Genomic DNA, 23,103 nt, shown 5'->3' on the forward strand with positions numbered 1-23,103 from the left:
GCCTTCAAATCACCCTGTCACCTTCGGGAAGAGATGAGTACCGTCTTATATTTATTGAACCGTAACAACCGCCTACATTCCGTTTCGAACGGGGAAACATTAATATTCTTTTTGTCGTCACCAATCATCGGTTGAGCTGAGAATTTAAGCGCAATAACATTTTCTGACCTTCATCATTATCCCATTCGTTACCTGTCGAATTTATTGTTACTAGTATTTTTTTTTATAAGTTTGAGGTTATGTCTCAAGATGTTCTTCAAGCATTTGGAAAAGGAAAAATTCAATACAAAAACACGTTTGAAGGAAAGAAAAATCCGATACAGTTGCCATCTGAAATCGATCGCTTGATACTTAAGTTTCCCCATTGCTTTTGGTTCATCGAAGGGACCGAGAAATGATACGTTCTTCGTTGTGTCGTTTTTATCATTCATTCCGAGATTGGGGGGAGGAGGGTATAAAACCGAATGGACGAGAAAATAAGCTCTTTTTTCAAACACTGCACTTTGTGACTTCTCTACTGCATCAACTATTTATCGCCACAGCCACTACGTCGACTAAAGGACGGCGCAGAAGAAGACGAGTAAGTGCGCGGCAAATTGGATAGTTGCAATCAATCCGAGGAAACACTTCAACAGTTTCCTATTGACCGTGAATGCTGCAACATTATCAAAATGGCATTCGAAGGGTGGAGAAATGACCGGCTGTGGCATTTGAAGTATCTTTGTACAATGAAAAGGGAGAAAAAGGGATGGATAACGCTCCACGTGACTTAATATCAGAAAAGCCTCACGTTCGTTGTGTGGGGGTGTGTGTGAATTAATGATTTATCCTCCAATTGATACACACATTTTGAAAGATTTAGTTAAAATCAATCTGGCATTATTTTAGACTTCGAATTCAACATTTCAATCATATGCTTGCTTATGCTTATGATACATGCACAGCCAGATCTTGTCAGCATCCCGGTGAGTAATAAAAGTACACTTACTACTCATCTTTACCCGGCCAGGCCCACTGTGCAGTATTGTACAAAAAAAAACAACCGGAACACAGGGAGGGAGAATCGTGGACAACAGTACAACACATTCCCATGATTTGATAATTTTTATGTTGGGAGAACAATTGCTAGAAAGTAGTGTGCTCCCGGATTCCGATCCCCGGTAAATATTTCTTATGTGAGTGGGAATGGGCCTTTTTTAACAAAGCACTTAAAAATTTTAGAACATATTCATTTTGAATTTGTTTGCTCCCCATCCCAGTTCATCGCCCATGGATATAGGACCATTGCTCACTCTTGGAAAGAAAAATTAAAAAAAAAAAGAAAGTTATTGTTACATCCATGCAATCTTTGGAACTTTATCCTTTCCAAAGATTTCATGGTAAATATCAAAGAACTTGTTGAACAAGTTTTTGTACCTACGAACAACGGAGCCAAAAATTTCTTTGAAAGCTCACTTCCCTACTTCAACTTTACTGATAAATGTATTAAGTGCGTTTGCCCTACTATCGCATTTTTTTTTTTGCAATCGCAGCACTCCGAAAAGTTGTCACACACGCGCACGTTGCAGTTGGTCACAAAGAAGTGGTTAACATTAAAAACACTAGAAATCGAAAACCATTCAAATCAATTGATAGAAGGGACTACGTTTTGGAAGCAAAAAAAAATTGATAAGCCAAATAATGCTGGAACGTATAACGTATAATTTGGAGATTTTCATGAGAAATTTCCAAAAATCATTCATTCATTTAAATTGAAAGATAGTACAGTAGTTTCTCGATTTTAACAGGTTCAAAAAAATTTCACCGTGAATATGGCGAAACCGTGAATTTGGCGAAACTAAAAATTAAAGTGGAAAAAAGTATTTTTATTGTCTTGAATCAATAATTTATAATGTTTTCAGTAGTGGAAACGTTTTGTATCAATAAATTTTGATCATAAGAAGTAATAATCAAAGCTTACTTAACACAAAGGATCGATTTCAGTTCCAATTTTTCTTCTATATAGCAATTATAAGATTTTTTTCTTGAAATAAAACCATGTAGAATATTTATTTGATATTCTACATTTAATTAAAGTAAATTATTTAGTTTTTATGGAAATTTAACAGTCGTTATCTTTTATTTCGATTTTGAAAAAGAGTTCGAAGAGAAATGGATCAAAAAAATTTCTTCTGCAAATTTCAAATTTCAAAATTTTAATGATCACACCTTTGATTAACTAAAAAGTTAACCTTTTCGAAAAATATTTTTTAATTTGGTCAACTTTGACTTTTAAAGTGTGTTTCTCGAAATTGGCTTTATTGGCAGAAAATTCTTTCTTTTCCATATGTAGAACAACAGAAATTTTAGTCCTTTTTTCATATTTTAAGGCAAAGCTAGCAGAATTTAATTTTCATCTTCCAAAATTATCTATTCAGACAATACTAAAGGCTGTCCAATCACGATTACCCACGCCATCCTTTTAAATAAGCGAATTCAACAAAGAATTCAGAAACAATCTCTTTTTTAAAAACGCATTATCACATTTTTATATGATTCGCATAACCAAAAAAGATTACTTTATAGAGTGACTAACCAAGCAAAATTGACAAAACTAGCATTAGCGTGACGTTGGAATACTTATGTCCATTATTACAAGTGTTTTGAAAATCCAAATGATGATTTAAAACACTTTACAGCTAAAATAAGCAGTTCAATGGCATTTTCGTATTATTGAATATCTATATACCATAGCGTAAACCATATAAAATATCATGAATAAAGACGCTCTACGCTTTTGAACGAGTTTTAAGGTCCTGGACATGGTTTCTGAATGATTTCTTCAAAAGCGAGATAAAATCGAAACAATAGCCGTGATAAAATCGAGCTTGAATTTGGCGAGTATTGATAAAATCGAACAGTGATAAAATCGAAAAACTTCTTTAATTATAATGGAACGAACTCACCAAATAATCTTTGGTCACTGATAGTCGTTGATAGATCAAACTAAGGAAAGTAATGCTCAAAGTCTTTACTTCGTCTAGGAAGACTGTTACTTTCATGACGATCACTTTTAACGATTGACATGTTTGGAAGTACGATATTTATTTTTTGTTAATTTCATATTTTGAATCTAATTAAACACTAAAATATAAAAAAAATAAAAATTCCTCCAGCGAAGTGAAAATAAAACGCGTACGTTGTCAACGAATCATGGCCTTCTCTTTTGAGTTTCGAATTCAACATCCAATCATTTTAAATTTAAAACTTAATAAAAACAAACATAAAAAAAATGTTTATCTGAGTTAAAGTTAATTTGAAGCATATGTTCCAGTTTGAAATGGTGATCTGAAAGTCAAGAGTCTGAAATCTGAATACTCTAAGTAAATATATTCTTTTATTATATGAAAAAATCATAATGATTACTTTTAGTTTCTAATTTGGATGTATTTAAATTAAGAAGATTTGAATTTTAGGAAAAATAGAATTGATAACTCTAATATCAAAGCAATCGAAAGATTCCCTTTAATTCAACCACGGTTAAGGATCAGATACCGGTATTTCGATAGCAACTAACCATCTTTTTCAGTGAGCGTTTTCGATTGATTACTGATTACGATTGATAAACGTTCACTGAAGAAGATAGTAAGTTGCTATCGAAATACCGGTATCTGATCCTTAACCGTGGTCAAAGATACCGTCACTTCAAGATAAAGAAGTGGGCTTTGCTGTGAACATTTATTCTTCTATACGGACTTTCGATGTTCGCAACGCCATCTTAAGAGTTCGGGCAACAAGATTCATGCATCTAGCCATGGTAACCAATGTGTGTCTTGGAAAAACAAATCTGCTTTAAAAGTATATCTGTTGGAAGTGAGTACTTCAGAGCCATCTACAATGCTTTAAATGGTAAAAATATATTTTGGTTGACCTTTTGGACGAATTATTAACCATATATTGCCATTCGGGAAACAATTGATTTGAATTTTTATTAAACCGAAACTCTGCTTTTCTAATTTTACTCTGGTCGAGAAGAAAATCATCTATTAAATGCTCAATTGGGAATCTTTTTGTTCATAAAAACAAGTATGTTGAAATTGATACCAACCGTGCGAATAGGAACAACGGTTGCTTTGATAATTTTGTATGTTATTTGACGTTAAAGTTGTTGAATACTCAAACCATTGACCCCCATGGAGGGTGTACAAGCTATTTTAGTCGCCTGTTATGATACCCCTTCTCAGAAGGGAGCAGCACTGAGCGTATAGAAAGAATTTTCGATAAGTTACATGGGTCTGCCGTGGTTGAATTAAAGGGAATCTTTCGATTGCTTTGATAATTCATAAATTCTTATGGTTCAACTACAGGATCTTCAAATAACTTTTGCTCATTAAAAAACTATTAAAATGCGGGATTTCAAAAGACATAAACAAAGAAAAAGCACTGACATAATATTTTACCAGATAATCGCATGGATAATGCCTTCGGAACAATAAAATATTGCTTTAACTCTCTGGAGCCACAACGTAAAATTGTAAAACCTTTTGGTTAACACAATCCGCCTAGTAATAAATCATTCATATTTTCTTCCCTGGTAGGCGTGAAACGTCGAAAAATCCGGAAAACCGCCAGGAACCATGCTCCGGTGGTGAAGCGGAGTAGAGCAAGCGGGGGTTCAAACATGGTCAAACGTGCCCGGCTGTCCTACGAACGGCTCACTTTCACCACAATTGAGTTGAACCTGCTGCTGACCAACATCACGTCCCTGCACAGTGCCATCTCGACGCCACCGACGACGGCAGCATTCCCGAGCGGACCCAGCCACGGCGGCCTATTGCTGGATGACTCGGTGATCGGTGGCCTTCCATCGACGAACAATTCAACCGCAAACCCAACAAACGGCGGATATTATCCAAGTGGTGCCAATAGTAGGATTGGGGTTGGGGTTAGGGCTAATAGTTTGGAGAATGGCACCGATAATAGACTGAATCAAGGGAGTTTTTTCCCCCTGGATGTCGGTGTTGCTGCGAGTGATAATTTTACCGGGACGCCCGATAACGTTTCTTCTTCGTCGTTCTCCTTCGGCGTCGGCAGCAGTACGATGATGATGCTGCCGGCCACAGCAACGACGACGACGACCGCAGCAAATCCGTCGTCGACCTACCCGACAACGGCCTACCCCTCGGGTCCGCACCCGACCGTCATTGCCTACGAGATACGTGACCCGCTCTGGATTGTCATTCCGATAAGCATAATTTATTCGACCATTTTCGTGATTGGTGTCCTCGGCAATGTGATAACGTGCATCGTGATATCGCGAAACCGGTCGATGCACACCGCCACCAACTATTATCTCTTCAGCTTGGCCATCTCGGACTTGCTGCTGCTGTTGTCTGGTGAGTACCTGATACCTATAACTCCTGTCTACCTTCCTGACTAAAATAAAGCCGTTCGGTGTCTGCGGCAATGAATAACAGTGTTGCCGGCTCCATAATTGGATTTGTTTGAAGTGATTTGCAGATCTCACTGCTACGGATTTAATGAGTGCGTTCATTTTGCCATATTGAAGAATACTTCAATAGTTGATCAAATGATTTGATTTGCATTTTTTTTTTGTTTTAATATTTAACATATATAAAGTTTAAGGTATTTTATTGAAAATTTTGATAAATTTATCGAAAATTCAAACAGTTGAAAAAGCATAAGCCAAACTGTAGAAGATGGGAATTGTCAAGATTGTCTCAAGTTTTCGATCTAAAACAACTCGATTTTCTATTTTAATGCAATGTAGATTATACGCAAGTCTTTTGTGCAATTTGTTCCTGTTTATTAAGAAGTTGGATTTTTTAACAATCCCCTTTTTCTCGTGATCTTTCAACTCCAAATGACAAAAGAATAATTTAAATTAGTTCCGGCTTAAACTAGTTAGGTTCTGTAAATTTTCCATGGTAGATAAAAGCTTTCTTGGGGAAATAATCTTCATCCTTCAAGTGGCCTTCTGAAAATTTATCGAAAAATTCACTGGCGCTGCGTCTTTGCCTGCATTTCCGAAAATAATGGAGGAGCATGTTCTTTCCTGACATGTAGGTACGTTCATTTTTGGCAGGTATTGACCAAGCGCACGCAGCGAAGTAGCCACTTTCCACTCTGTATTTCTCTTTAGCATCCTTTGGAGCTTCTTGCCGCTCAGAAACCTCGGTCGTCCGGAAGAAGACTTTCTTTCGATGCACTGATTGTTATCCTAGAAGGTCACAAGACTTCGTAGATGCGAAAACGGACTTACGGACGAATCTCTAGAGCAGCTTTCTTGTTTAGCAGCTTAAAGCTAAAAGAAATTAGCTTTAGTCATACTAACTTTAGGGATGATTCAGTTAACTTAAATTAAGTTTACTTGCACGGACAGTCACACCGACGTGCCGTGTTGAGTAATGAAACTTGTGTGTAAATAGTTTAGTTGGACACCTCAATTGACAAATAACGATCGTTAGGCAAATCGAATGATAATTATTTAAAACTTACTTACAGTTCAATTACTCATATAATCGTTTAGAGCTGTTTGTCTCCGTTTAGCGAGATTTGTAGGTTATGTTTAGCTACGATGACCTATATTATTGGGAATACAATTTTGACAAAAAGCACGGGTCCAAAACATTTCGAACTTTCAGTTTTCTGTAGGCAACCTACTGTAAACGATCACCTTTGCACTAAAATTATGGGAAAGTAATAATACACGGCTATTTCTTTCGGAGATTTTGGTAAATTGAGGAATTTTTGTACTATGCACGCTAGAACTACAGTTTTTCCACCATCTTGCTTGCACTCGTTGTTTAAAACCCTCCAGATGACACATCCCTTTCCATGCTGGCAGCTTGCTGGCTCGACACGCTCAACAGTCCCCCACCCATAAACCTTGTCCAGGTCCATTCTCTGGAGCCACCTTATCAGAGTTACCTTCAATTTCAGAGTTTCTGGTGTTGCATGATGACCGTAACTCTCTGGACCCACCATTTGCTTGACTTGCAATGCTTGACGTACACGTCCGTCACCGGATATGATCGACTGCTTGATGATTCCTCGTACCCAGGCCTTGCGTCGATTCCTGTCTATCACGTACACAACATCTCCTTTCTTAAGAAGGTCTGGTTCGGAGAACCCCGGATCGTTGGTTGACTGTCGGCACGTACTCTTTTATCCACCGTTTTCGCAAGTCGTCGGTCAGTTGCTGCGATCTCTTGTAAGCATCCTGTAGTGCCTCTGCAGGGTTGGTAGCTTTGATGACTTCATGCGGCTCGTTGGGATCTGAACCACGTAGGAACACATTATGACAAAGTGCACTGGATCTGTAGATACAAGAGTAAGGGGCCGGCTGTTGGCTATGTCCTTAGTTTCAACTAGCTTAGCCAGGAGGATTTCAGCGTTTAATTGACGTCTGTCGTCTAAGGCTTTCATGACCTGCTTCACCGAGCGCACCATCCTCTCCCACGCCCCTCCCATGTTAGGTATTCCAGGTGGAATGAAGTGCCAACTCGTGATGGCAGCCGTAAATTCGTCGGCGCAAACATTGTCAATCTCTCGCACTTGTGGGATTATCTCCTTACTTTGTCCTCGCAAGTTCGTCCCGTTATCCGAGAAGTGTTCAGAGGCGGGACTTCGGCGGCTGATGAAACGGTGGATAGCCATTATGCATGATTGAGCGGTAAGACAACCATACACGTGAACACCATGATCCAGAGTTTTTCTCGTGGCGAGCAACGACGACTTCAACCATATAGTCAAGACCAACAAAAGTAAACGGCCGTTTGGAAGGGGTTAATCTTTGCAAGGGTATTGCAGCCATTTTCGGACCTTACACCATACGCAGCTTCTTTTGGTTCGTCTTATCAAATTTTAGTGAGACCGCTTACCACAAAACACAAAAGCTTACCACAAAACGTGTCCAAACCTCTCGTGGTATTGTTAATCCAAAAGATTCGTGACACAGTGGGTTCTTGGAAAAATAATCGGAAATCGAAGGTCGAAGGGGAGAAACTCCGCTTTTTAGGAACACTGTTCCATCCTCAACACACCATCTGCGTCGATCAAAGGTATTAGCTTGAAGAGAGGACTCGACTTCTCCAACGGCAACCACTTTTTGAAAGGTAGATCTGAGTTCCACTTCAGGCTTCAGTATTCTGATTTCTTCACTTTAGGTCTCGCTTTGAGCCAACCTGAAGAGGACATTTTCAGCACGTCGATGCTCAACGCTGTGGATTGCTTTGATTTCCGTATTTGTGTTTGCAGCGGAAATTTTTTGTTGAGGCCATTTCGACGGATGCTGGTACAGGAAATCCGGACCACGAAACCAAGAACCCTCGCTCGAAAGATTTGAAAGACGACACCATTTGGTGAGCGAATCTGCTACATTCAGCATGGTTGGAATGTAACGCCAGTCCGTCAACTTGGAGAGACTCGGAATTTCTCCGATTCTGAAGTCAACGAAGGGTTGATAACTGATACTGACACTGATAAGATTGAGTCCAGGAGAGAACGGTTTGAGAATCGCTGCAGAAGTAAGTTGGGCCTATAGGAAGTAGATGATTTTTCCTGACAGCGAGACTCAGGTTCGCCCCCAAAACTGCTGCCTTCAAATCGAGTCATGGAATGGAAAGTTGTTTAATCTGCGCCACTTTCAATCGCGCCAGCACCAACGAACATTTAACGTTGTCCTCTACGATTCTCTGGAACCACGGTCAACACCCAAGCTTTGAAGAACTTCAGTGGAATTAGATGTCCAGTTAGTGATCTCGAATCCACTTTTCGAGTAAATCAAATGTACCTACCTCTTTGGCCCGCGCGATGGCTTCCTCTTCGGAACTATGGCTTCTGCTGCTGCCCTGGATAACTTGTAGAGAACTGCTGGGCGTTGATGTTCTTGGTGTATTGTACCGAGCACGGTGAATTGCCAGCACCGACGGTGGCCATATCCATGACGAACACAGTAGGATGATCGTCTTGCAGAAAACGGAAAAGAAACCTTAGCGCCTGCTTATTTGCATCTCTTATAGCTAGTTCACTGGTGTTGGGAATAAGTGGTAGAAATTTTGACACTTTTAGCACATTTAAAAAACATTATCATGCAAACACATTTTCAAGATCTGTGGCCTTCAAGGTTTTTTTACAACACGTGTTCTATTTTCGCATGCTGTGATGCAAAAATAGCAATATTTCTATGACATACGGTTGAAGTAGAAACAGTGCTGTAAAATACAACTCCCAAACATTTTCACATGGTAAAATTTTCAAAAGGTGCTATAAATGTCAAAATTTCTACCACTTTTTCCCAACTCCAGTGAACTTGCTCTTATCCTGAGCTGGTGGTACATTTCAAAATTTGCTGATGACTGCCGGAAGTGATGCCAGTAGATCAGGGCTTTTGAGCAGGTATAAATTGAGGGAATCAGCTTGAGATTTGGCCGCTGCATCCAACACTAAGCGTACCTTATGTGGTTTCTTCGGATTTAGTACTACATTTAGCGGAAAATAGCACACGGAAGAGGGATTGGTATTCAACAGTTCCTCTTTCGTGGCCTTGTGGCTGTAACCTTTGGTCAGGTAATATTCGATCTGATGGTTGATATTTTGTTGCAGGTGTGGTTTTCGGTTGAACCGTCGCTCAAGGCTCCTCAGCCTATTCGACGCCATTGGATAGCTATCAGGAAAAACGGGTTCTTGTCTTCACATCAGCCCCATTTCATAACGGTGAAGGCAAATCCTTCTGAGCGTACTGCTCCGCCCTCGTACTGCTCCCATCGTACTGCTCCCGATTATTCAATCTCTGAACCAGATGGTGAAGTAGCTATGTCGCTGATCCAATCTCAAATCGGGACTGTAGATTGCCAACGCAGCACTCTAGGCAATCGGGTCTCCCGGGACACCAACCTTGGACTCCAGAGGGGCAAAATAAGTGTAGATTATCAAGACCGATGAGAATTCTGGGAACCTCCATCTTGGTGTTCGACAAAGGGACTCCGATCAAGTGTCGATACTTTCCGACGATGTTTCCGTAACTCGTCTTCTGCAACGGCAGCTTCAATTCTCCCACGGTATGGGCTGATTGATCGGGAATTTTGCCCCTGGCCATCAGACGTTCATAATTTCATATCGGTTGCTTTATCCCATTTCTGTAGAATTTATTTTTTGAGTCCCTCTAAAAAGTATTAAAAAAGGCAATTCCCTTTATTGATGATGAAAATTAAACCATCAAGCTGTGATGAGCACATAAACATTCATAAATGAATTTCTACCAACCAGCTAGCTTTCCTCGGATCATTTTCGCTTCAAAAATTACTGTTTACCTCTAAGATGTTATTATGCAACATTTCGTCAATCCAAACCAAGTTCAATCTAATTTAGCGCATGTGAAAACTAATCCTGAAAAGTGCAATTAACATACCCGTCCTACTATTATTCGAAACCTATTTTATGATGATCTCTTAATTTATAAGACCCGAGGGATATTAATCTGGATGATGCTAATTTGAGACCGTTTTTGGGAAAAAGTACCACAATTTATGCGCACTAAAGGGCGATGATATAAAAAAAAAACTAAAAAGAAAACCACCCCCTCAAAAATTGAAACCAGCAGTCTCGTGGTATGTTACCTAAACCAACGAAGAAAAAAAAACAAAACATAAAACTCATCCGGCCATAAAAAACTTGTTCCAACATCCAAACCAAACCAACCATCCGACCATAAAACAGTGACTTCTGCCCGGTGCCACGCACTGATCATGGACGATTTTCCGGGACCTTCGGTAGGCCGACTTGCAACTGCGGCTAGCTCTTCCCAGAGCCATAAATAATAATGGATATTGTCAGTTTGGCGACCGGTTCCTCCGGTATCAGTCGAGGCGCCGACTGTTATCTACTGAACCGATTTATCCTTAAACTGGAACTTTTTTTTTATAATACCGCGCTCTATCTACTTGGAACCGCACCGAAAAAAATACTAGGTGCAAGTGACTTCAGATAGCAAAGCTTGGAAACGATAGGAAAAAAGTTTTTCTTTCTTTGAAAAGTAAGAAATTCAAGAAAAATCTGCATTGTTTTTAGAAGTCTCAAATGCAGAAACTTATTGGATAATGTGGTTCTGACTTTTAATTCAAATGCCCGCATTGTTAAAAACGATCATAGTGTTTTCGTTGTGCCCTTCTCTGACTAAAATTTCCGAAAGAGAGCACCTTCCCCAGTGTGAAATGTAAAGAATCTTAGAATGCCGAAATCCTATGGATGTCTGTGTCCGTCTTCTTTCTAGTGAAAATTTAACACAGTTAACTTACACAGTTTCTTCTCAATTTTAGCAAGTTGGACCACTACGGGGCCTCGTTTTCAAATATTATCCACTATTCGCCGTCCAAAGGAATTCAACTGAACAATATTTACTCAACTAATTAACTGCGGAGTGATTCGCAGCTTTTTAACTTTATATACATACATTAAATTTTTAGATGATAGTTTTGCATGACTGCATTTATAATCATTAAAAAACTCACTATCCTTATATTTAAAAAATAGGTCCACTCTTTTCTAAGAAATAAAATATTCAGTGAGAGTTTTGTAAAATGTTCAAACTAAACATTATGCTTTAGTTAAATATATTTAACAAATATTTATCCCAATTCCTTAGAAGTGACAACTATTAAATAGTTATATTTAGTCAATAACGTTTTGAATGCGACAAAAAATATCGTTAAATAGCTGAGACATTCTGGCTAGACGAGAAATCCCATTAAAAACAGTTTAATTCTATTTTGCAGAACCCTAAAGCCAGATACATTTGATTCCATTCTATCCAAAATTTTATGATGATGTATGGAATTAAATCACACCGTAACGCATTAGAATGATTAAACTCTAGTCTAAGAATAAACTTCCGACCGAGCCAAGAGGTGTCGCGTTTGCGGTGACAATGTTTGCGGTTCCACCTCGCTGCCATCCTAAATCCTAATTAACATTTGATCTCTTTCTCAATGTTCTCGCCTCCATCTCTTTCTTCCCGTTTGTGTAGGTGTGCCCCAGGAGATCTACTTCATCTGGTTTCGGTTTCCGTATCCCTTCGACAATAACGTCTGCATGCTGCAGGGCTTTGCGGCGGAAACTTCAGCCAACGCGACGGTGCTCACCATCACGGCCTTCACGGTGGAAAGGTAAGTTTGTTTCTTTTTTTTTCTCGGTTTTTTTTATATCGTCTTGGTTTGTCAAATGTTCATATAGCATGACACGATTTCGAGGACACCGGTTTTCTATTTGATCCTCCCATCCTAAAAAGGTACGATTAGTGACTCGTAAAAAGTGCCATAAAAGCATTTGGGGAAACTTTCGGATTCACGGGAATTAATTATGCGGGAAAACTTTTACGAGTGACGAGCTCCATGGAGACGAAAACAGACAGCTAAGAAAAAAAAAAGAAGTGGTTTCGCCACTTTGGAGAATATTTTTCTAAATTTTTTTCTTGTTTTTTTTTTATTTGTGTGATTGAGTGATCCCTATCCCGTCTAGGAGAAGAAGTGCTTCTCAGAATTTCTAGGCATTAGAGGAATTATTTGAGTGGCAACTCAAACTGTGTGCACTCAAGACGATTCCCATGAAATTCTCACATTTCATCGTTTGATGGAATCATCAAAATAAAAGCCTAATTAAACCGGTCGAAGTAGGCCGGTTATGCTTTTATTCATTTCCAACAATAAAAAACCAACCCTGTTACAGAAATTATTTAGTTAAAGTTGGCAATTGAAATCGGATTCACAGGGATGGATTCATTATCAGGAAAAAAAAACAAAGTTTTACTTCCTATAAATCCGAACATGACTGATATAATTTATTTCTCATTGTTATTTTTTTATGTTTCAGATATGTGGCCATTTGCAAACCCTTCTTGTCTCACACGATGTCCAAACTGTCCCGGGCAGTGCGCTTCATTCTAGCTATCTGGGTGATTGCCATGTGTCTGGCTGTGCCACAGGTTAGTATTCGGTTACAATTTTTCTCTTCGTAGAAGGTGTTTTAATTATTTTTGGAATCCGAAGACTTCAGCGTTCAACTGTAAGCGGACACCGAATGAAAATTATTAAAACATAATTAAGACTTTCAGGAATTTGTAAATTGTAGGAAATGAAAAATTTCTCGTTTTTGCTACTTCGAAATATCTGAAAATGAACCACGCCAAAAACAAAATTATTATAATTAAATTTCGATTCCTAGAAATCATAGGTAAAGCATTTCGGTTGATTTTCGGACGAAACAAAACTTTCGAATAACAGTTATCAAAGTAGCTCGTCTCTCAACGCCCAATGTTCTCAAAATTCATTCAACCAAAAGCTGTGGGAGGCGTTGAATCCTCCAAATAGTATTGACTGTGATTGGATTTCGTTCGCTCAGTCTGCTCCCGCCTACTGGGTTGTCGAAAATATGCATCCGAGGACGAACAGTCCAGGTAATTGATATTGCTTATTGGCTCCTTCCTTCCCCGAAATAGCCAGGCTTGTGTGATTCTGAAACCTACCGGCTACCTTCCTACTGTCGAAGGTTTTTGGATCGGATTGGCGGCAAAACTTAGAATCGATTTGATTTCCATTGAAGGCAATTGAGTCAAAATATCACAGAGACTCAAATTAATTTTCGTGTTGGAAGGCAGAAAGTCATTGGAAATTTCAATCATTTCATACATGATTCGTCCATCACTTATATCAACTTCTGGACACAATTTTTGAAATCGGTGAAATTATCAATCTGTCTAACTATCTTTTCCTGGTCCATTTCCCGGAGGGCCAGACACATTCAATTCCATGAAAACAGTCCAAACCCTCAGACCGGTGCCATGAAAAGTAAATAGTCAGTTCGGATCATGGATATCACAGATCAAGTTACTTCTAAGCATTATCCAAAGCACTCAATATGTTATGGGAATAGCTCAAACGCGAGGAGACGTAGATTCACTCTAGGAAGTCTTCGAGCAAAGTAACTATTCGGGAGATCGTTGAACCGAGAGCTATTCGATAAATTTTCGAACCGGGAGTCCATGAAGAGCTGTTGACCAATTCATTAGAAAATTTTTGGACCAGAAGAGAGAAGCTGGTAGTCGGAAATGGATAAAGGGTCTTCAAGATGAAGGCGGCGGTTGTGCTCCACCAGGTGTGTCGAATCGTGAGCGTTAAGAAGCAAGCATGGAATACCAGACAGAACATCAGATGGTTATGTCACCCTCTTGAGCTCAGAAAGTTGATATGAACCGGAGAATGTGTTATGATTAGAGGCACAACGATCACTAGGCGATCCGTTTTAGCGTGTCACGATCTACTGCCCTTACAACGGGTGTTCCACAGGGTTCTATACTCGGACCTGTGCTCCTGTACGACATGTAGAATGAGGTGTTAATGCAAAACTAACAGGTACGCAGATAGTTGGATTTGCTCATGACCACTAGTGAAACATTCAAAGAGGAAGAAGACCTTGTATCACTGTCTGCCGAAAGTGTTGTTAGAAGCACTTTGGGGAGTGGCAAGGAGAATTACTATTACTACTTAATTACTACTTGGTGGTAGAACTTTGAATACCTTATTCAATTAACTTATCAGTCTATTAATAAGGGAAACTATCTCCATGGTCAAGTTCACTACTTTATGAGACAAATCTAAACACTCCTCTACAACAAACGACACATTCAGCAGTCTTCTTACTGCCTCCGGTGGCTTCTCTTGAAGATTTTGTTGCTTCTTTTCAACGACCTGACCTCAATCGTCGCATTAATCTCGACAACCTTCCATGACACCAGTTCGACGACCTCAACCGGGACCTGGCCCGACAACCTTCCGTGGCTCGACGCACTTCCTGAGGTTCGAAGCTTTCCTTCCGCTTCGACTCCTGACGCTAAGTGGTTCCATCCCAACGACCTTCCATGGCACCCTCTTGATGACCTTCTGGGGTACCCCGCACACAAGTCCCGACGACCACTACCTGGTTCTTGACTCGATGACCTTTCATAACTTCCGGCACGACGGCTAGTCAATCTAGCTCTGTCACGATTACCTCCCAATGGTTCCTGGCACATTGTCCTTCCGGATTTCGACTCGTTGTCCTCACTTCAATTCCTGGCTAGACGGCTGTCCACTTTTGATTCCGCTTTTCCTCCTTTCCACTAGTGCTGGACCCAAAACCTGTTGTGGCAGAAACCGGTCTCATGGTTACATTTTGTACTTGTTTATTTCTAATGTGTATGTTGTTATTCTCCCATCGATTACTACGATTGGACAAAATTGCTGAAAATTGCATTGATTTTGCAAAACGGTCGAATTGAAACCAAAGCTAAGGAAAATGGTAAAAATCATAATGCAGGCGTTGTTTAGCACTCATAGCTCTTAAATTCCTTTTTTTTTTTATTTATTCCATTCCATTTTTAATATTACTACCTACCATAATGTCATTTAGACTTCATGTTTTTTTGTCTTTCATAATGATTGACACGATGAACGGTTAACAATACGAAGAAGACTGCCTCCAAATGCGATCGTTTTCTTTGCAAAGCACTTCAATAGGTCCCACAAAATGTATACTTTGTTTCAGTTGGATCTGGAATCGTGCCATTACGCAAAATCGGTGGTGGAGTGATAAAAAGTCAATTATGTTGTTTTTGTGCCAAAGGAGGACAATCGGCTAAATTTGTTGAAACTTCGACCAAATTCAAAATTTTGAGTTATTATGAACGTCAAGCTTCAGCAAACGTTATAAAAAATAGCCTTGATTTAAAAAAGGTGGTTCATAATATGCTATAGATGGCGAACGTCTTGCCCAAAAAATAATGTCGAAAAATTTCTTCACTGGACACTATTTAAAAAACCACTCAACAGAACATCACAAAAATTTGCATGTGTAAACATTACATCACCAGATAACTTCGCTGAAAATTTCATCAATTTCAAAAGTTTCATGCATTCAAAAGTTATTTAGAAAATTAAGTGTTGCATATTTTTCGAATACACTTTTTAGTGAATTATTTTCTTGAGTTTGTAAGTAAGTAAGAAGTTTGGACATTGTTAAGGAAAAAGATTCAAAATCAGTTTAGACAGCATAACGGCAGCATGAATTGATGCAGGACTGACTAGACTTAAATAAACATTGATGTATGTCATTTATTTATTATGTCATTCATGTATTTATTGTCCTCCTTTGAATCGTTTCGTTAACGCTGTTAACCCCACAGAAGACTCAGTTGATTGCCATTTTGGCTTCTCGACCGCACCAATGAATGAACATATCAGCAGTCCTAAATCAAAATAATGTAGCGTAAGTTTGGATAAGACCGAAAATCGTTTTATGCACCGTAAACCATCATAAAGTAAACGTTATCATGTTGTGGATCCGAATAAAGAAAAAAAGGTTTTTTTTCAGTAGGTTTTCATCAGCAATTTCTATTAATACCGTGTCAATACCGGGAACAGATTTACAGCTGTCTACCCCCACGTCGTCGTCCTACAATTTCTGAAGTTTTCAAAATGCCATTTTAAAAGTAGGCGTAGAAAAACACGCCAGCTCGGATAAATAAATCAGTAGGCTGCCGGGGAGATAACTTGCGGACAAGCTTTCATCAAAATTACGCCACATGTAGCAAAAAAAAAGTGTTGACAAAATTGAAGAATTGAAACGTATCCATTTTTTTTTGTTCTCGTTTTTATCTCTTTCCCAACAACAAAGGCCCTGGCCCTGCAGATCGACGAGGAGTTCAGCACCTGCACCGTACGGCGAGATTGGCAGCAGCACGTGTTCACCATTTCGACGGTGCTGGTGTTTGTGTTTCCGATGTGCGTCCTGACGATACTGTACGTCCTGATTGGGTTGCAGCTTCGCCGATCGAAGGTAATGAAACGGGGCACCCAGCTCGGGAGCAGCGTCCGCCTCAAGGTAAGTGTTCCTTACAACGACTGAACAGCAGAAGGTTCTCTTGAGATCCGCGATGAAAAAGAATCCAACCCGGGACGTAATGTTCATTTATTGATATCATTTATGCCATTAACTTGATAAGGGTTCGCTCAAACGAGATGACTGACCCTTTGTTCACTTTCTTTTTATGTGACTGAGCTGGAGGGTGGGATTGAAAACTGATAAGTTCAATCGAAAATTCAGTAGAAAAAATATAAATAGGTACAGCTACTTCTATCAATGATTCAAGTCTTCTGTCCCCACTTTAAAATCTCGTTTGCCATTTCAAACAGCTCGTGTCAAACCAGGTTATATTCATTTTCAACTTTAAGAGAACCGAATAAAGTTATTTCCCAATTGGCGCCAAAACATGCATATGCTTTGAGATTCAGTATAAGTATGTATGCTGTGCTGTAGAAATTTCGTCTCCGAACAACTTTAAACGAACACTTCTAGTGAGAGTTCTAAACTGACGACGAAAAGAAGCAGAAAATTCTCCGAGTCGATTCGCCGTCTGCAAAAAGAAGCGATTGTTTGCCTTTTCCAATACCACCAGTTTCGAGCGTTTGGTTTAACGGGAAAACTTTTCAACCACAAGGCTGATGTTTACCTTCCTCTTTTTTTCGCTTTTTGGTTGGGGTACAGCCAAAATTTTCCCACTATTGTATGGCTTTTTTCTCCTCGGGTTTTCTCTTAATCACGGATCGCTTATCGTTTAACGAGCCGACTCGCATCGACTTGTGTTTCTTAAAGAGAAACTTTCCGAAAACGAAAGAACCCTGTGGAAGGTTTGTTTTTCATTCGTCTTCAGAAAGTCTACGGATTAATTATGCAGCATCATTTTTTTAATCTCATCAATTATGATTGGACAAAACCTTCGAGATAATGCGTTCCTACAAATTATTCCACATGAATGGGGGAACTGAAAATAAAAGTTATAATCCTCAATGGCGTAGTTGGAATCTGAGAAAAGGATGAAAAAAAACAACCGAGTTCGAGTCCGAGAGCAGACAATAACGAGCAAACAATGTCTGGTAGGAGCCTTTCCTTGAGGATGCTTTTGTAACGTAAAGATGCCGGCGAATGAAAAGAACGAGTGATTATGATGTAACTTCTAGATGAAAATTTACTTCGCGTACTGTTACTGCATCTTGTACAATGTAATGTTATAAAACATTCAAGCGATAGTCTGGTTAAACCACTTGTGAACTCGCCTACCTATAGCAAAAGTTAATCACTCTCTGGAGCCACTTTTGGATTTTTTCCCACTACTGATGAGGTTGGCCGGCATTGACAGTCATGTTGAAGTTGTCTGATTTGGATATCGAAATATGGTCAGCAGACAGAAAGTTCACGTAAAAAAAATTAACTCAAACGTTTACATTCATTGGGAAACGGCTGCTGAAGGGTGCCAAATGTATTTATTCTCCTGAAACTCAATTCCATACTTCACGGTAATTTTCATTACATAAAAGTTAATTTTCGGTCTGCAGTGAATTCATCTTAAAACAAGCTCAACACATTCCGGATATCTCGACACTTCAGACTAACTTACCTACAGCTTAATCCAGTTCCAATCAATTTCTTTCCTTTCAAGGATCGACAAGGAGGCTCTAGTTTGATGGTCTTTTTCTCTAGCCTTAATTGATTATCCTTCGGACCGACACGGAAATGCACGTGGCAGCAAAGTGATGGGGATTGATGATTCAATCGATGTAAGCTGGGAATTAATTTACTAGGCTATTTTTTGCCATGGTAACAAACTTACGTGCAGGTGCAATGTTGGTGAAATGTCAGTCGAAAATACAGTGAGCGAAACAAGAATAGTACCAATATGTGTATTGCTTGTTAAAATATGAATGATTGAAAGTGCCAAAATTTGTCTCCTACAACTTGTTTTAAATTGAGCTTGTGATGTAGCTCAGTTGGCAGGTCTGTTGTCTCCTGAACCGATGTCCGCGAGTTCGAGCCCAAGAGCCGGATAAGTTTTTCAATAACGATCCGCCAACTGCACCGTTGATAAAGTCGCGAATGCCATAAAGATGGTAAAACGACTATTATCGAAACGAAAAAACATGTTTTAAATTGTTCAACGGATAAATCAAGCATAAGTTTACTTTTTTCGGACGACGCATTTGGCGTTAAGGACTAAAAATATGGAAAAAAAGTGCGAAATTAGAATAGTACCTACCACATATGTTTTGCTACGAAAATTAAGATTATTTCTTAAAATTGATTATGTAAATTTTAATAATAATGCTCCTACCAACTATTCGAATGGATCCCTGCATTTTGAGACTTTTTCTAGCATTCCAAAGGTTTTAAAGGGGTGTTTAAGAGATGCTTCTACGGTACTAAGGAATTTGATAATTGAGTTGTAATACTTTACCAAACTGCTTACTTTCTTCATTAACAAAAAGTGAAAAGATGAAACAAACATTCTAGGTTAATTTTGAATCAGAAAAAAAAACAGATTGGAGTTCCAAAACTTAGATTTTCTTTCAATAAACCACACTATTTCCTGTTCCTGTAGATGACAGCACTATCCTGCAGTTAATCCTGCAGTCAATATTGATTCTTCGGGTTTATTCAGGCCCATATTCATTATTTCAAGGTTATTTTCCAACACAGTTTTTATGGAGTTCACGCTGCAGAAAGCTTTTCTGGATTTGCAAAAAATCACCAGCACAAGAATATACCAACGCCAAAGTTCCTGCTCACCTCAACTTACGATTCAATTGCAAACCATATTAGTAATACCGCTGGCCGTCTGGTCCATCAAGCTCCATCGGAACGTACAACATTATCCTGACTATCGGTCAAAGAAATTCACATTTTAGTGACCTTGATGCAATTCTATTTTTTTTTATTTAATGATCCTAGAATTTTCAAGGCGTTCACACGGTACCAAGAACTTATTTCTTGATCAAAATCATCCAGCCTGCTTTAATAATTTCGGAATGTCAAAAATCGGCCTCAATTCCGTTTAATAGCTAGATAGTGCTGCCATCTATGACTTGAAACTGGTGAAATAGTGTTTGACTGTTAAAAAACATCAGTATTTTTGAAAGGGAAGCCTGTTTTTTTTTTTCAAATTTAGCCTAGAATCTATGTTTCATCATTTTACGTCATGTTAACGAACGTTAATGAAGAAATTAGGCAGTTTAATAAAGTATTAAAGCTCAAATATCCAATTCCTTAGCGGTACTGGAGCATCTCTTCAAACCCCCTTTAACACCTTTGGAATACTAGAAAACGCCTTAAAATGCTGGTAACTGTCCAAAAAGCTAGTAGAAGCATAATTATTCATTTTTACATATAGTGTTTTCGTTTATTAGCAGTGGCAACCTAGTTATCCACGAGTTTTGCCCTAACTGCTGTTTTTGTGTTCGTTTATTAATTCAGAAGTCCACTAGTTTTGCCCGAGATTTGAACCTCAAGCAGGCGGTTGCAACCAAGGTTGCCGAAATCACAGAAAAATCTGTATTATCACAGAATTTTGAGCAAAATTTTGTCACAGAATCTGTGTCACAGATCACAGATATTTTAAAATTTTTACAGAATTCACAGATTTTCTAAATTTTGTACAGATTTCCAAAATTATATTTTTTTTGTCATTTTCGACTTTTTATTTCTGATTACAATTCATGGAAATATGAAAACTAGGTAATGCTAATTGATTTTTTTTAATTAACACTGTAAGAAATTTCCAATTTGTTGATGTTTGACATGATTTCCTAATGAACTTCATTGAAAAAGCGTCACAGAAAACCGTCACAGAATTTTAGGTTCAAATCACAGAATTCGAGAATTTTTTTTGTCAAAAACACAGATTTTTTTTCGGCAACCTTGGTTGCAACCCGTAGAAGTTGTCAGTGTTGGGGGTAAGCATAGGGTGAGTATAGCAACCGTATATTTGCATCGTCCCGGGTGACGATTCTGTTTGTTTATTCACAGAAAGTTTTGCCCCGCGCCAGTGGAGAAAAACGAAAACGGCAATAGTAAGTTTCAAGAAATAATCTTGATTTAGCTGAAAGTGATACAATTCTTATTTCGCACCCTTTTTTCATATTTTGGTCCTCAACGCCAATTGCTTTGTCAAAAAAAAAAGTTAACTTATGCTTGCTTTATCCGTTAAACAATTTAAAACAAATTAAAGAAGATAATTTTGGTGATTTTCAATCATTCATATTTTAACAAGCAAACACATAGTGGTACTAATCCTGCTTCGGTCACTGCACATTTCATCATTCTAATTTGGATTGAGTTTCGATCTAATGAGTCGCATTTATTTTTGATTAGTTCAAAAACAGCCATATCATAATCAAATTAAAAGAAAAATTCACAAAAACAAGCTCTTTCAAGAGCTTTAAATTATACACGAGGGAATCGTACAACTCAACACGTACTTACCTCATGTTTGTCTTAGACTTCATATTAAACTTCTTTCAAAAGTAAGATTTGGCGAAAAGCCTCTCCGTCCCAAACGTCAACAAAAAAAATAGATTCACGCCTTCACCGAAGTTTTTTTGTGAAAAAAGAAACTATCGATTGACTTTCGGTAAAAAAAAAACACAAAAAAGGAAAATCCAATCAGGTGATAAAATCATGGCACACTGAGAGCAAAAAAATGAACTAGCAATAATTCTCAAGCACCGGATATCTGTTTATCTATCTTCCGGAGGTAATATTTGTTGAACTTACGGTTTTCGGAAGAAGTATTTCGGCAGCAGATGATTCTGCTGCAACCTGGACGAACCAAAACAGTTTGTTTTGTTCTATTTGTTTTGGTCAATTCGTCTATTGAGAACAATAGCAATTGATCATTGATGATTGCTGATGACAGCTGGTGATGATGTACACGGTACAAATGTTTACATCATCACACTGTGGACCAATATAACCCAAACTGTGGTTAGCAGTTACACTGCAGTGTTGGCAGGCAGAAATGAGTAGAAGTATCAAAGTACTCATTGAGAAATGAGTACTTTCCCGGTTAGGGGATATAGGAAGTGGAAAGTGACAATAAGCTATCGCTAATTATTATAGTTGTATTCTACTGACCTCACAGACGAAACATGAATAAAGATAACTCTATTCCACCACTGAAACCTGCGTTTTCAACAATATTAATTGAATGAAATTGACTGATAAATCAATATTATCATAACATTTTAATTTTAAAAAGTTTATTATCGGGATGCGTTCATCATAACAGACTTTCAATCGAGTTTACCTGTTAGCAAATCGAGCGAACAAATAACACGTGTTTTCCATATTAATCAGAAGGATGAGGATGCTTCTATTTATTAGATCATTTTTCACATGTTCACAACAACCCACGTTTGTTTTTTTTGACCTACCGTTCCGTTCGGAGAAAAAGTGCCAAATTTGACCTCCGGCTCCGGTTGACTGATCTGATTTGTCACGATCTCAAGTCGGTGGTATTTTTACTTTGGCATTTTCACACTGACCACACACTACACAGGTCCAACAACCGACCGGATGTCTGTCAAGTCTGTCGGACAGAAGGAGAGCGTAAGCTCATCGTGGGTAGCATTTTTCACTGCTTTTTTCGGGTCCTTTTCGTCGGTCTATCCTGTCCTGCACCGCACTTATAGGGGTTCCGCAAGTTTGTTTTTTTTTTCTATTTATCTCTTCTTTTTTGTCTGAAAAATAAATATTTTCAACGTGACTTGTGGTCCAGAATACATCAACCCGGATGTGGAATGGCATCGTCTCCATCCCCGTATTTCCATATTTGCTCTTCCGACATTTCACCAGATTGCTAGCAAGGACGAAAAAAGCTTCATTAGACCATGTTTTACTAAAAATAAAACATTAAAAAGGCAAGTTAGAAGACACAAGCTTTTCAGTCTTAGAAAAATATATGAATGGTACCTATCTTTAAAAATCTACAAATAAAAGTTGCTTTTAGAAGGCATTCATAAAAAAAAAATGTTGTGATGACGACTTAACTCTAATGAACCCTAGCTACGCTAACAGTCGGGCGCGATTTGCATATACCGGTCCATCCGATTCGAGCTAACGACACTCTCGTAGTTCCCTGTCGTTTTTCCATTTCCATTAGGTTTAGGAGAGGGTTACAAACCATATTATTTTGTTGTTGTTTTTTTTTTGTCTCAACCTTCATCCCCATCATCTATCATCCGG

General features: G+C 38.6%; 1 protein-coding gene across 2 annotated transcripts in view; it reads left to right on the plus strand.

Moving 5' to 3' along the window:
- LOC129754910 (uncharacterized) overlaps positions 1-23,103 on the plus strand; it is a 42,813-nt gene that overhangs the window by 12,111 nt on the left and 7,599 nt on the right. For both annotated transcript variants that reach the window (XM_055751185.1, XM_055751176.1), the window contains exons 2-5: positions 4,578-5,375; positions 12,026-12,164; positions 12,868-12,979; positions 16,705-16,911. In XM_055751185.1, coding sequence (XP_055607160.1) covers positions 4,661-5,375; positions 12,026-12,164; positions 12,868-12,979; positions 16,705-16,911 — 1,173 coding nt within the window. In that variant the 5' untranslated portion in view covers positions 4,578-4,660. The remainder of the gene's footprint in view (positions 1-4,577; positions 5,376-12,025; positions 12,165-12,867; positions 12,980-16,704; positions 16,912-23,103) is intronic.

Source organism: Uranotaenia lowii, chromosome 1 (assembly GCF_029784155.1).
Source record: "Uranotaenia lowii strain MFRU-FL chromosome 1, ASM2978415v1, whole genome shotgun sequence".
Taxonomy (NCBI): Eukaryota; Metazoa; Arthropoda; class Insecta; order Diptera; family Culicidae; genus Uranotaenia; species Uranotaenia lowii.